Genomic DNA, 13,066 nt, shown 5'->3' with positions numbered 1-13,066 from the left:
TTTGATAAGTGTAACGTGACAAACATTTTCGGACGGAGGGAGTGTGAATGAAGATATTGTATCTATGTATGTGCTATATATAGACTAATTAATATGAATTGGATAGATTTGTCCATAAAGTATTTGCACATGGAAAAAATATCTTTTTTTTAATTAATAAGCAACTAATTAAGCTACTTAATGAATGTCTCTGTAATTGATTTACTGTATTGCTTAATATTATTACTTATTTCTTAATTAATGAGATTAAGATTCATTTAGTAAGCAATAAAAGTTGGTGTAATATTGAAGCCATTTCTTTTTGGTACTTTGCTTGCAAGTTGTAAAAATATTGGCGTAGAGTTAAGATTTTTTTTAAAAAATTTTAAAAAATTCATGCTCTAAAATAAAATTAATAGAAATTTAATATTATATAAAAATTAGATCTTGCAATTTTAACCCTTGTATTATTACATAATTTCAATATTTATGTTATATGACTATGCACATTTAAGCTTTAATTATTCATAACATTTCAGATAATTGAAAGTTAAATGTGCATAGTTAAGTAATGCAAAGGATTAAAATCGGATTTATGCATAAATATAGGAATTAAAATTGTTATTTTCCTTAATTTTCAAGGATAAACTAAAAAGAATGGATAATTGCAAATTTTATTGCTTTAGTGTTCCTTAAAAAAATCAGATATATTTTATTTTTGTGAAATTTTATTAAATATATTATTAGTTACATTAACAAGGAGCTCGATTCAACTCTTTACATTTAAAAACGATAATTTCAAGAATGAATCATTATGCTTCTTCGATCCTGACAGCTCAACCTGAAAGCGAACGTCTAATATCCAAAGAAAAAAAAGTAAGCGAAGAAAATAAAGAATGGTGGAGCACATATAATTTTGTGGAATCGAACGAGTTGCATGTCATTATATAGGGTCAATAAAATTATATATCCATATCACTTTATTTATTTCAGATGTCATTAAATAAATATCGTCGTATTTTTATTTTCAAGTAATTTATTAAACGAGAAAATGCTCAAATATACGATTGAATTTTAAAAAAAGACTTATTTATGTAATCCATTAAAAAATTATTTTATCTATATCATTTTCGTTTGAGAGAGCGAGCATTCATACATTAATTATGAATGAGCCGAACTTTTAATGAATGACTTAATAAGTCTTTTCTCAAAGTTTAATGACATATTCAAACCTTTTTCCTGATTAAATTTTAAATCCAGCGACTCAAACATTTAATGAATTAATGTCTCACCAATAAAATTAAATTGTGAATCTATCTGACTTGTGAATGTGAATGAAAAAACTTAATAAAAAATCATTTTTGCTTAAATAAATGGACACCATGCGATGTGATATCGATAAAATAATAATAATAATAAAGTGATATTATCTATAGAATTAGTCCCATGCTCATGTTCTAAGATCCAACTACTATCTTCTTTTTTTTTTTTTCAATTATTCAAATCTCATTTAAACCACAAAATGGGAAAAAGATGGGTGACCACGGAGGCACCAAACTTTCGTCATTTTAATTTATTTGTCTGATTTTATTTTGTTATGAAGGTTTAAAAAGTAAAAAAAAAATAAAAGTAGATCTTATATGCTTGTAAATTAAAAATATATAAAATGTAACTTTTGATCTTAAATGACAGTTATTCACATTATTGAAATACCTGCTTATATCAACGTAGTATATTTCTCCTAAGAAGCCCAAAAGATAAAAAATATAAACAAAATTCTATTCAATAATTTATAATCAAGGGGCCATGTAATTTTCAAAAGTCGTCTTTGTATAATATCAAGAGAAACTATATACGAGATAAAAGATCATGCATATTCAATTACTATCAAAGTTAGTGGCCAAAAGGTATTTTTTGAAATTCATTCGATACGGAGTGTTCAATTCGATCTACTGAATCTATAATTTGTACGAAATGACTTATTCATCACTTCAGTTTATCGTTAAAATTTATATAATTTGATGAAAATATCAAGACGGACTCTATTGTTTTATTTGATAGTGAAACTTACCAATTTCCTCTCAGCCATTATACATTAAAGGGAGTAATTAAATACACACATAAACTTGACCGAAGGGAACTGGTCACCCAAAAACTGTCCCTTTTGTATAATTAGAGATCTCGAATTTAAATTCTGAACGAAATCAGCTTTGATATAGAGTGTCTTATTCTTCAAAGTAAGATCTTCTTATGCAAATCCGAATTAGTCCAACCACAAAATGAATAGCAAATATCGAGAGAGAGAGAGAGGTGGGGGGGGGGGATTTGTATTGGGTCCCTATCTAAATGTAACTACCATTTTAAAAAATATATATGTATATATAATGGGATCTCAACCACTAGTTAAATTTCACTAAAAAAATAAATAAAACAAAGATCTTCAAAAAAATCTAATTTTGGGATAGAATTAAATATTATGAGATATGGATCACAAGTCACAAATAGATCTCTTTGTTGCATGGATAAGTTTCAATTACTAAATAATGTATCATTCTCTATACTATAGATTAATATTTATAGAACTAATATCCACCTCGAGCTTCAAAAATTCCGTAATATTCTATCGTTATGACTAAATCAAGCGACAAATAACTGAATCTCAGTGAATCAAAACAGCAAAGCCACTCGGCCGCTTAGCTTTATCACCCAAAGATAAAGTAAACTAAGGCCAAACATACTGTTATAAAAGAAAGAGTCCAGTTATACACAAAACAAACAAAAAACAACAGCTTTCTGGTTTACTTATTACATATATAAAACCTATGATACTCCACAAAATACAAACATATAGCAAGACAAACTCGAACTCTTCAAAAATATCAAACATTACGTGTAGTAAGTAACTATCCAACACGACGTGACGTTGAAAGTAGGGAGTCTGCACAGTTGATCATAACTCTTCATCTCTATTTTTCCCTTTTACTTTCTCCTTAGCTGATTCCAAATTTGAAGCTACACTTTCTTTGGCTCTCTCCAATGTCTCTCCCGCTTTGTTTTTCGCGGTTTCGTATCCTTCTTTCGCCCAATTTACATGTTCCTCTGCCTTTTCCTTCATTTTCCCCTTCGCTTCCTCTGTTTTCTCCGCGGCTTTTTGCTTTGCTTCCCCTGTTTTATGGTAAGCTTCTTGTGCTTTCTCGGAGGTGGCGTGTTTCGCCTTTTCAGCGTCTGAACAGGCCTTATCTTTCGCCTTCTCCGCTTCTGAGTAGGCTTTTTCTTTTGCTTCCCCTGCTTTTGAGTAGGCTTCCTCTGATTTCTCAGATGCTTTTTGTTTTGCTGCTTCCGCAGTCTCGTATGCTCTGTTTTTCGCTTCTTCACCTGTTTCGTGTGCTTTGTTTTTCACTTCTTCCGCTGCGTTCTTCAGATTCCCTGCTACGTATTGTCCGGTCCCTGACAATGCAAATTCAAATAACTATCATCTCAAAGGGCACCAGCTACTTACGCGTCAAAGTGATTGTCCACTTGATGTTCGCTAGGCTCGTGGCCTAATGGTTAGGCCTCGAGCTTTGAATGGCACAAACTCGAGGCCTCAGGCCACGAGCTCGTGTCTCACCTAAATGCGAGTGTGCCTAGGGTAATGTATATGAGTGCAATTAAAATTCTTAGGGAGTTCATACATTTAGGTATTGATAAGACCGTTCACCTGAACAACTAGCCCTTGAAATTTCGTCAATAATTGACGACTATACAAGTATATCCACTTGAATATGTATAAAATTGAACCAATAAACGTATTCATCCTGCCTGACACCCTACCTAACATCTTAGGTGTATTATACACACGTAAAAGACTTGTGTCATACTTGTTTAATTATCTACTTATGCATATTCATATTGCAAGGACATAATTGTTCATTGACGCTAAATTTAGATTCATGTTATTTATATTTCAAGGGCATAATCGTTCATTGACGCTAAATTTAGATTCATGTTATTTTAAAGGGCATAATTATTCATTGCCGCCAGATTAAGAGTCATATTATTCATATTTCAAGAGCATAATCGTTCATCGACACTAAATTAAGGATCATATTATTCAAAGTTAAAAAGGGCATAATTATTCATTGACGCCAAATTAAGGATCATGTTTTGCCATAAAAGAACCAACACCACCACTCTCGTAAGTGAATATTTCATAGTAACCTCATTGAACCGTACATCTTTCTCGATCACGAGTTCAAAATGAGCAACGATAGACTAGCATACATTAAAACAACAAAATATATGAAAGAAGGAGTATATAATAACAAATAACATTTGGTTACTTCAACATGTACACCAGAAAACTACACAAACTCTGAATTCATAAACTTAAAATTCTGACTCTGCAGCGCTGCAGAGAACGTATAAAAGAAAGCAAAGTACTAACCTGAAGCAGTATCAGTAATCTTATCTTTAGCATTCTTAGCAGCATCCATAGTTGAATCAGAAGCATATTTAACACTTGAATCATCATGATCATTAGATTTCAAACCAAGTCCTTCTGAAATCTTTTTAGCCCATCCTGCCCATGATGATGACTCTGAATTTTCATTTTCTTTACTAATTTGTTGTTCAACAACAACTTCATCACCATGTTTTTCTTTACAACTACTACTAAAATTAAACAAACATAACACCACAAGTAACAACACACAAATCAACTCTTTTGAACCCATACTATTGTTTTACTACACACAAAATCAACCTAATGTGAATTGTATTTGTATTTGAAAAATATGTGATTTTTGTGTGGAATTGTTTTGTTGAGATATATATAAGAAGAGTTGTGATATGGTTAGTAGACATGTGGCATTATACGTGGGTATACGTGTCATCTTTTTGTGTTTTTGCAAAAGAGTATAGTCAATATATGGGCTATACGTGTCATTCAATATCAAATTTTTATTTTTTGTTGGCTTTTTGGATAGCATTATTTTTGTTCTTTGTGCCTATGTTTACCCTTACCCTTTGCACTGTGTTTGGATGGTTGTTTGAGATTAGGTGATATTGTATTGGGATAATCGTATATAATAGTAAATTAATAGATTAAAATAAATAGTGTAATTATGATTTAATTTAACTGTGCTTCATAATAAATGTTTGTCAAAATTTGTCAGTCGTTTTTTTTCAAAAATCTCGCTCGCCACTCTCCCTTGCTCGCCTTTCGCTTTATACACAGAAGTGTATAAATTATGTTTATGTTTTGTATAAAGCGAGATAAAATTGTATATACACATGCAAAAACATATATCTTCGTGTTATACACTTAATTATTACAATTTACAAACATTTTACTTCAATTCAATTGTAGACAAATACAAATTCTATACAAATATATACAGTGAAAAAAGGCCAACGAATTATACAATTGCGAATTATATAATTGCAGTGAAATACAATTTTCTCTCGCTTTATACAACAGAAGTGTATAAATTGTGTTTCTGTTTTTGTATAAAGCGAGAGAAAAACATATATCTTCTTCATATACACTTGTAATTATGCAATATACGTACATTTTACTTCGATTCAATTGTATGCAAAGCAAATTTTACACAAATATTGCAGCGAAATAGACAGCGAATTATACAATTGTATATGTATAGCGAATTATACAGTTTTATGTTTGATATGAAGCACAATTATACAAACTCTGCTGTAGCATATAAATATAAATTTTTTATTTGCTATATGTAAAAGTTGCCTTATTATATTATATCGTATTGTTTTATAAAAGTATTATTATATTATATTATTTTATTAAAGTATATAATATATGAATAGTTTGTGATACGAGACTTTAGTCGATGTTCAGGTATGGTGGGAAGGGTTGAGAAATGTCGAAGAAGGAGAGAGCAGGCAGCAGTGTGAAATTTATTCTTTTCAATAATATCTCCATCTATTTCAATAAATTTTTAATTTTTTTTTAATATATTCGATTTACATATTAATATATTGAGTCAGTATAAAATTTATTTGAGTTACATATTTATTCTTGATTTATTTTATAATGTATTTGAGCTAGATTTTTAATATATCGGAGTTAATTTTTAATAATTCAAACTACATATTATGTATCTTGTTAATGTTATAATGTATTCAAGATACTCTTTAATGTATCTGAGCTACATTTTACGTATTCGATTTGTGTTATTTTTTAAGAAATCTATGCAATTACAAACTAAAGAGAGGTAGATTGTAAATTCATATTAAAACTATGTGATACCTAAAGTATATAAAAAAATAATAGGGTAAGTAATTCTTAAATTTATGAAATAATACGTAAAATGAGTAGAAAATATTAAAATATATATATAAATAACAATATGATTACACCAAATTGGTTGTTACATAAAATGAATTTCTTCGTCGTTATTTTATCACAATAAATTTTAAACGATATGATATAATAAAATTAAAATAATAATCAAAATAAATATTATATTTAAACTGACAAACGAAAACAAGGTGTTATATTTATTTTTGAGCTATATATTATAAATATGTTTAATATTCAATATTAATAAATACTTTTATTTAAATTAGTACAAAAAATTATTATCATCATTTATTTTTTTTTAATTTCATATATAAACTCATTCTCCCTCTTATCTTATCCTTTTTATTATCTTCAAAAAAAAATTCAAAAGAAGAAAATACAGTGACACTCTTTGAAGAAGAAGAAGAAGAAGAAGAGAAGCCATGTCTTGTGCTTCATTTTCACTTTCGTTTCTTCACAACGCTTGTGGTGATAGCAAGAAGATTGATTTTCAATTTCGTCCCAAATTGGTGACACCAATTAGGGTTCTTACAGTTGAAGCTAAGGCCAAAACAAGAAGGGAGGACAGAACTGCTCGACATATTCGTATTCGCAAGAAGGTAAATTCTATTTACAGTGTTGTTTTTTGGATTATTGGGGTCTTGAATTTGATGTTTATGCATTCTGGGTTGTGAATTCGTGGTGTAATGTAGCTAAGTCAATTGGGTTAATCTTGTTTTTTAGTGATATGGGGGCAATGATATCTGTTTGTGGGGTTTTGAGTTTGAGTTTTAAGCATTCTGGGGTGTGAATTGGTGGTGTAATGGAGCTATGTCAATTGGGTTAATCTTGTTTTTTAGTGACATGGGGCAATGATATCTGTTTGTGGGGTTTTGAGTTTGAGGTTTAAGCATTCTGGGTTGTGAATTCACGGTTTAATGTAGCTATGTCAGTTGAACTAATCTTGTTTCTACCAACATGTGGCAATGAAATTTGTTGGTGGGTTGAATAAAGTTGAAGTCTTTAATAATGAATTTGTGGTATTATGGAGGTATTTAACTAGTAGAGGAAACGAAAAAAGCCACCTTTTTCGATTGGGGGTTCTCTTTTGGTTTGGTTAGTCTTGTCTTTTGCTTAAATGGGGCAACATGGTAAATGAGAATTCATATAGCCGGCTTCAACTTGCTTGTGGCAGAGTAGTCGTTGTTAAGGTTAATCTTGTTTACCAATTGGCAATGCAATCTCTTCTTGGGGTCCTGAATTTGTGGTTAAATGAAGGTACTTTACTGGCTGAGGTAACCAAAAAGACCCGCCTTTTTCAGTTTTGCTTTTGTCGGGGTAACAATCTTGTTTTCGCTTATATGGGGTTGACATGGTTAGTGTGAATTCCTATAACCATCCACACTTGCTTGGGGTTGAGGCATAGTTGTAGTAGTCTTATCATCGAGGTTAATCTTATTACCAAAATGTGAGGATACGATCTCTTCTTGGTGTCTTGAATTTGTGATCTATGCATTGAGAGTTGTACTCCCAAGTCCCAAATGATGTTGTTGTATAGTGGAGGTATTTAACTAGCTGCGGAAATGGAAAAGGTCACCTTTTTCAATTGTTTTTTTGGGGAATAAGGTTAATCTTGTTTTCGCTTAAACGGAGTGATATGGTCCGTGGGAATTCATGTAGCCAACCGCAACTTGCTAGGGGTTGAGGCGTAGTTGTAGTCGTTTTCATTAAGGTTAAACCTGTTTACCACTATGTGGCAGTGCTATCTCTTCTTGGGGTCTTGAATTTGTTCTCCGTGAATTTACAGTTGTACAAATCACAAGTCCCAAATAATGTATTTGCTGCACGGTAGAGCTATTTAACTAGCAGAGCAAACAAAAACCATGAGGAAAGGAGAGAAGTAAATAGAGCATTGTGTTGAGATTGAAACCCAAAAATGTGACTAGGAGGGGAAAGAAAAATTGATAACCTTTCTAGAACTTTTAGGAATATGTTAGATTGACCTCCTTCTAAGAATTCCACTGTAAGCGCCTTCTTTACCATAGATTATGGGCAGAGGGGATAGATGGATCCTCTTTAATGTTTACTGTTATATGCTTTCTGGTTCGTTTTTTATTTATGTAAATTCATGAATTCTATTGCATATATATTAAAGGTGAATTCGTTGTTACCGTTCTCAAAAGAATCTTAAAGGTGCATATATCATTAACAGTCGATTCTACAACACATTTTTTGACTTTCAGGTTGAAGGGACACCTGAAAGACCAAGAATGTGTGTCTTCCGTTCCAACAAGCATATTTATGTTCAAGTTATTGATGACTCCAAGATGCACACACTGGCTTCAGCTTCAACGATGCAGAAACCAATCTCTGAGGAATTCGACTACTCTGCTGGTCCCACTGCAGTAAGTTCTCAAATATATTTTCTCAAAAGGGTTTAAGACCTTTTTTAGGAGTAATGATTAGCAAAGTTAATGAGTTGAGTTGTTGGGTCCTCATTATCCAGTTTTTGTATTTCCCTGCAAAGGTAAGCAGATATTATTGTAATCTTTGTTGAGTAGGTCGACTGAAATTGTTGCTCTTGTGCTTCGAATTCCCCGAGGCTCCATGCGTCACCCAACCTTTAATAGCTGCAATACTGATCAATTGAAGTACACCTACCCTCGTGAATGTAACTTCACATTATTTAGCCCCCGTCACACTTTATGTTCCTATATAGCTTGAGCTGAAATGTGTTATATCAAACAGTATTTGGCACCGTTTGTCTTGGTTATCATCTCTTGATTGCTCTTTCGTGGCACACGTAATAACATTTGCATTATCTCTCCGATGTATACATACGCTTTGCTATGTTCATGATGGAGTTCTTTCCACCTATTAGAATCGTGTTGATGCTATTAGATATTACGCCATAAAACATATATGAACTATCATCACATGATGTGGTCAGTTGCAGCATTGATAGGAAGATCTTATGAGGATTTTGTTGATTTTCTAATTGCATCTCTTTTCTGAACCTCTGAGGCATATCGCAACCATTCTTCCAGACGGAAATGATTAAATGAACTAAGAAACAGCAAACAGCAAAGAGAGCGTGGATATGTGATTCCCCTGGCAATTTTCTTGCATCAATACAGTTTCTTGAATACTTGTTATGCTGTTAGTTAACAGTAGGCTCTATCATAACAACCTTTTGTTTGCAGGAAGTGGCAAAGAAAGTAGGGGAAGTCATAGCTAAGGCGTGTCTAGAGAAAGGGATCACGAAAGTAGCCTTTGATCGCGGAGGTTATCCTTACCACGGAAGGATAGAAGCTCTTGCAGATGCTGCACGAGAACACGGCCTTCAGTTTTAGAAAGCGGTTTTCGTTGTTCCTAATTTTTTGTTGTGCAAATGTCCTTTTCCAATCTTCCTATTTGTTCCAGTTTGTAAAACTCATGACTAACAAGAGAGATGAACTGGAGTTTTAAATGTATGATCTGCAATTTTTGTCTTAGATGAGAACTTTGATTCCTTTCTTCATCAAATTTTTTAACTAAAACAACAAGATAATGGTCTAACTATTATTTTTTCGCGAGTTTTACACTCATTATTGGTCGTTCCCTTTATTTACTTTAACTATCACCAATTGGTCCGTCTTCGTACTTGAAAGATCACCATTTATGTATTAAAACACATTCAGCTGAATAGATGGTGATATTTCAGATAGAAAAAGCACACAACTAATCTATGGTAGTGTGAAAGTCGCAAAAAATGACAGTTCAGGTGTATTTCTGGTTGACTATGAAACAATAATTGTTATATAATGCAATGTTTGGTTGATCATATATATCAGAAAAATAGTATCTAAATAGCCAATTCAGTGTTTGGTTGACATTATTAAATAATATATCTATCAATTTATGCAAGAATCTGTATGTGAAAATAAAATATGAAAGAAGAATGTCTATTATGATAATTTCTTCAAATATCATTAATCATTACATAATAATTCCTTCATTATTTGACCACATCATAATAACCATATCATTGATATTTCATCACATAAACAATTATTGCATAATTTGTTTGTGAATCAAAACAACCCTTTAATTGTAAAATTACAATACAAATCCAAATACAATTGAAATCTCTCCATGATATTTATTGATCATAGGGATTGAACAAATTGGCATAAAAAACAAGTTAATAACTTGAATAACAACCAATTTGTCACTTGTTTTTTCTACCTAACCAAACTAAGAAGCATTAACAAATTTTACCAAATCTTGCTTTTGGGTGTCAAAGAGTATAGCCACACCACATCCACGAGACAATTAGCAACTAAAAAAAAAAAAACAGACAGTTCGGTACACAGAACATCCCGTTTTACAGAAAATTCAGAAAAAGGGTCGTATCAACTTGCACGGCTTGAACCCTTGACGTATAAATCACACGGAAACAAATTTATCGTTGTTAGCAAGCTCCCTTTCAAGACACTAGCAACTATGTACATAAATTGCTTGATTCTTGATACTTGATATATTGTCCAACAACAACAAAAAAAAAGTTCAAGTTCTTGTGTTTGACTAGTCTAAAATTGACCACATCACTTGAACATCATCATATGAACAAGCCATTACTTCCACTTGCAAATTTACCATATGGTTCTCCGGCCCTGAACAAGTTGATCGAGAATTTAAAGTTAGCATGATCGTAATGACTATAATTTTTACGTCTTAACATAGTTATTTATGTCTGAGTTAGTCGAACTCACAAAACCGAAATAAAAAATCGAACACATTACTATATAAATGTAAACATACATACCTTCTTGATGTGACTTCTTATCCCTCGATGATTCTTGATTGAATAAAGTTCGAGCTTTTCTAAATGGAGAAGTGATTGTTCGAACCCATGATGTAGATTTTCTATCACGATGATAAGTTGCCATGAAATTGTAAAAAATATTTTCTTTTTGTGTTTACTATATGATCTTATTCTATATGTGATATATCTAAATTTCTATTGGCTAACAACACAAAATTTGGTTGGTTTATATAGAATTTACGTGTCACATATAGATACAATACAATATTTTTTTTAAAGTAAAGATATTATATTGCCCATAAAAGGCAGGCAAGATCCGTGAGAATAGCACTGTTTCATTATGTAATCTCTTTTTCACTTCCGTTCAAGTTTACGTGACATTTTTCAAATTTCGATATTCAGATGAGTTAATCATATTTTTATTATACATCTTGAAGATCAATTATTCTGACTTATAATACTTCATATATGTAAAATTTATTTCAAAAAAGTTAGAAAATCATATCCAAATTCACAAACTATATATTTACTATCGAAATTCAAACAACGCCTGAGACAGAGCGAGAGTAATATTTTTGATCCTTTAACTATTCAAAAATTTTGAGTTTGGACTTCTTATGATATATTGACTTAACACATTATACTTTCAATCGGTAAAAATATATCCTTTTTGATCTCTTTTTTAATATACCGCGTTATATAATAATAACAACAGCATACTCGATATAGTCTCATAAAGGAGTTGAGGAAGGACGGTTTACACGTAAATCTATTCCTACCTTTGTGGGGTAAATATGTTGTTTTCGATAAATTATCGACTCAAAATAATCACCATCCACCCCACACCCCATTCTTTTTATTTTAAATTTGATTAGAAGTATTTGTGCACATGGCATTCACGCTCCATTGATGGCCCCTTCCATGTGAAGTTCATTAATTTGGGCATATGACGTTGACGTAAAGTTGATGAGTCCAATTATCAAAGTTATATAACTAATTAAACTAACAAATTATAATTTTTATTATTATTTAATTTGACTTTTTCTATAGCTTTAATATAATATAAATTCAATTATTTTTTTCTAGGATTTTAGTTTAGTACTTAGCAAGAATGCAACACGCGATGTATGTGTGAGTTAGATAGACGTGTATAAACATGCATGGTATAAACTCGGACTATAATGTTTTGATTTATGTACATTACATGTTGAAATTTCGTGTGTTTTGGTTTAATAAGAATGTAACACGTGACATGTGATCATCGATTTGACCGTCGAGAGGTTTTGGTTCTATCGTAAAAATACAAACATGTGGTTGGTGTTATGTAATACGTGTTAGGTGTTAGATGTATGTTACGAGTTCGAATTTCAAGGTATTTTTATTTAACGATAACGAAGCAAACATATGTGACGTGTGTTGGGGGCACAACTAGCTATTTATTACTAGGTTACTTATTAAAAATATTATCAAAAAAATTATTATAATTTTGCCACACTTCTTGTTTTTATGTTTCGAATTTTAAGGTAAAAGGTTTACTTTTTTAATTTTAAATTTCAAGTTTGACTTTTATTAAGCTCAATTGGTGGAGAAAATGGGATCCACAAGAAGAGAAAACAAGAAAGTTAATATAAACAAAACGGTCATGACTAATAGTAATGATTGACGATATATTATAATTGTTGATAGTAATGATTGACGATATTTAATGGTTAATGATACATAATAACTGTGGTGGTGACTGATAATGATGGTTGACGATACATAATAACGTTGATGTTGAATGTTAATTAATAGTGATAATTGACGATACGTAGTAATAGTTGATAGTAATGATTGTTGATAGTGAATAGTGATCAACACATTGATGTGATAATAACATTTCTTCTTTTACCTTCAATGAAACATTGTTTGGATTTCACTTTCATCCTAAAAAAACAATTAAATAAGAGATATTATTGAAGTATTTTAATTTTTTTGTATAAAAC

The 13,066-nt window shown here is 31.2% G+C and overlaps 2 protein-coding genes and 1 long non-coding RNA gene across 3 annotated transcripts; 1 reads left to right on the top strand and 2 right to left on the bottom strand.

Moving 5' to 3' along the window:
- Positions 1-2,702: 2,702 nt before the first annotated feature.
- Positions 2,703-4,788, bottom strand: LOC101250584 (late embryogenesis abundant protein D-29). The gene is made up of 2 exons (XM_004252908.4): positions 4,406-4,788; positions 2,703-3,426 (listed from the first exon to the last, which is right to left on the bottom strand). Exons 1-2 carry the CDS (start codon positions 4,692-4,694, stop codon positions 2,930-2,932), a joined length of 786 nt encoding a protein of 261 aa, XP_004252956.1. The 5' UTR covers positions 4,695-4,788; the 3' UTR covers positions 2,703-2,929.
- Positions 4,789-6,634: 1,846 nt separating this feature from the next.
- LOC101250874 (50S ribosomal protein L18, chloroplastic) lies at positions 6,635-9,817 on the top strand. The gene is made up of 3 exons (NM_001366384.1): positions 6,635-6,894; positions 8,518-8,679; positions 9,478-9,817. The coding sequence occupies exons 1-3, from the start codon at positions 6,718-6,720 to the stop codon at positions 9,625-9,627; spliced, it is 489 nt and encodes a 162-aa protein (NP_001353313.1). The 5' UTR covers positions 6,635-6,717; the 3' UTR covers positions 9,628-9,817.
- Positions 9,818-10,335: 518 nt separating this feature from the next.
- Positions 10,336-11,282, bottom strand: LOC112940500 (uncharacterized). The gene is made up of 2 exons (XR_003244800.2): positions 11,082-11,282; positions 10,336-10,929 (listed from the first exon to the last, which is right to left on the bottom strand). It is a non-coding gene; the product is annotated as an uncharacterized lncRNA (long non-coding RNA).
- Between the last annotated feature and the right edge of the window lie 1,784 nt (positions 11,283-13,066).

This window comes from Solanum lycopersicum, chromosome 12 (genome assembly GCF_036512215.1).
Source record: "Solanum lycopersicum chromosome 12, SLM_r2.1".
In the NCBI taxonomy this organism is placed as follows: domain Eukaryota; kingdom Viridiplantae; phylum Streptophyta; class Magnoliopsida; order Solanales; family Solanaceae; genus Solanum; species Solanum lycopersicum.
The sequence above is the reverse complement of the archived record's forward strand: the minus strand, read 5'-3'. Positions and strand labels throughout refer to the sequence as shown.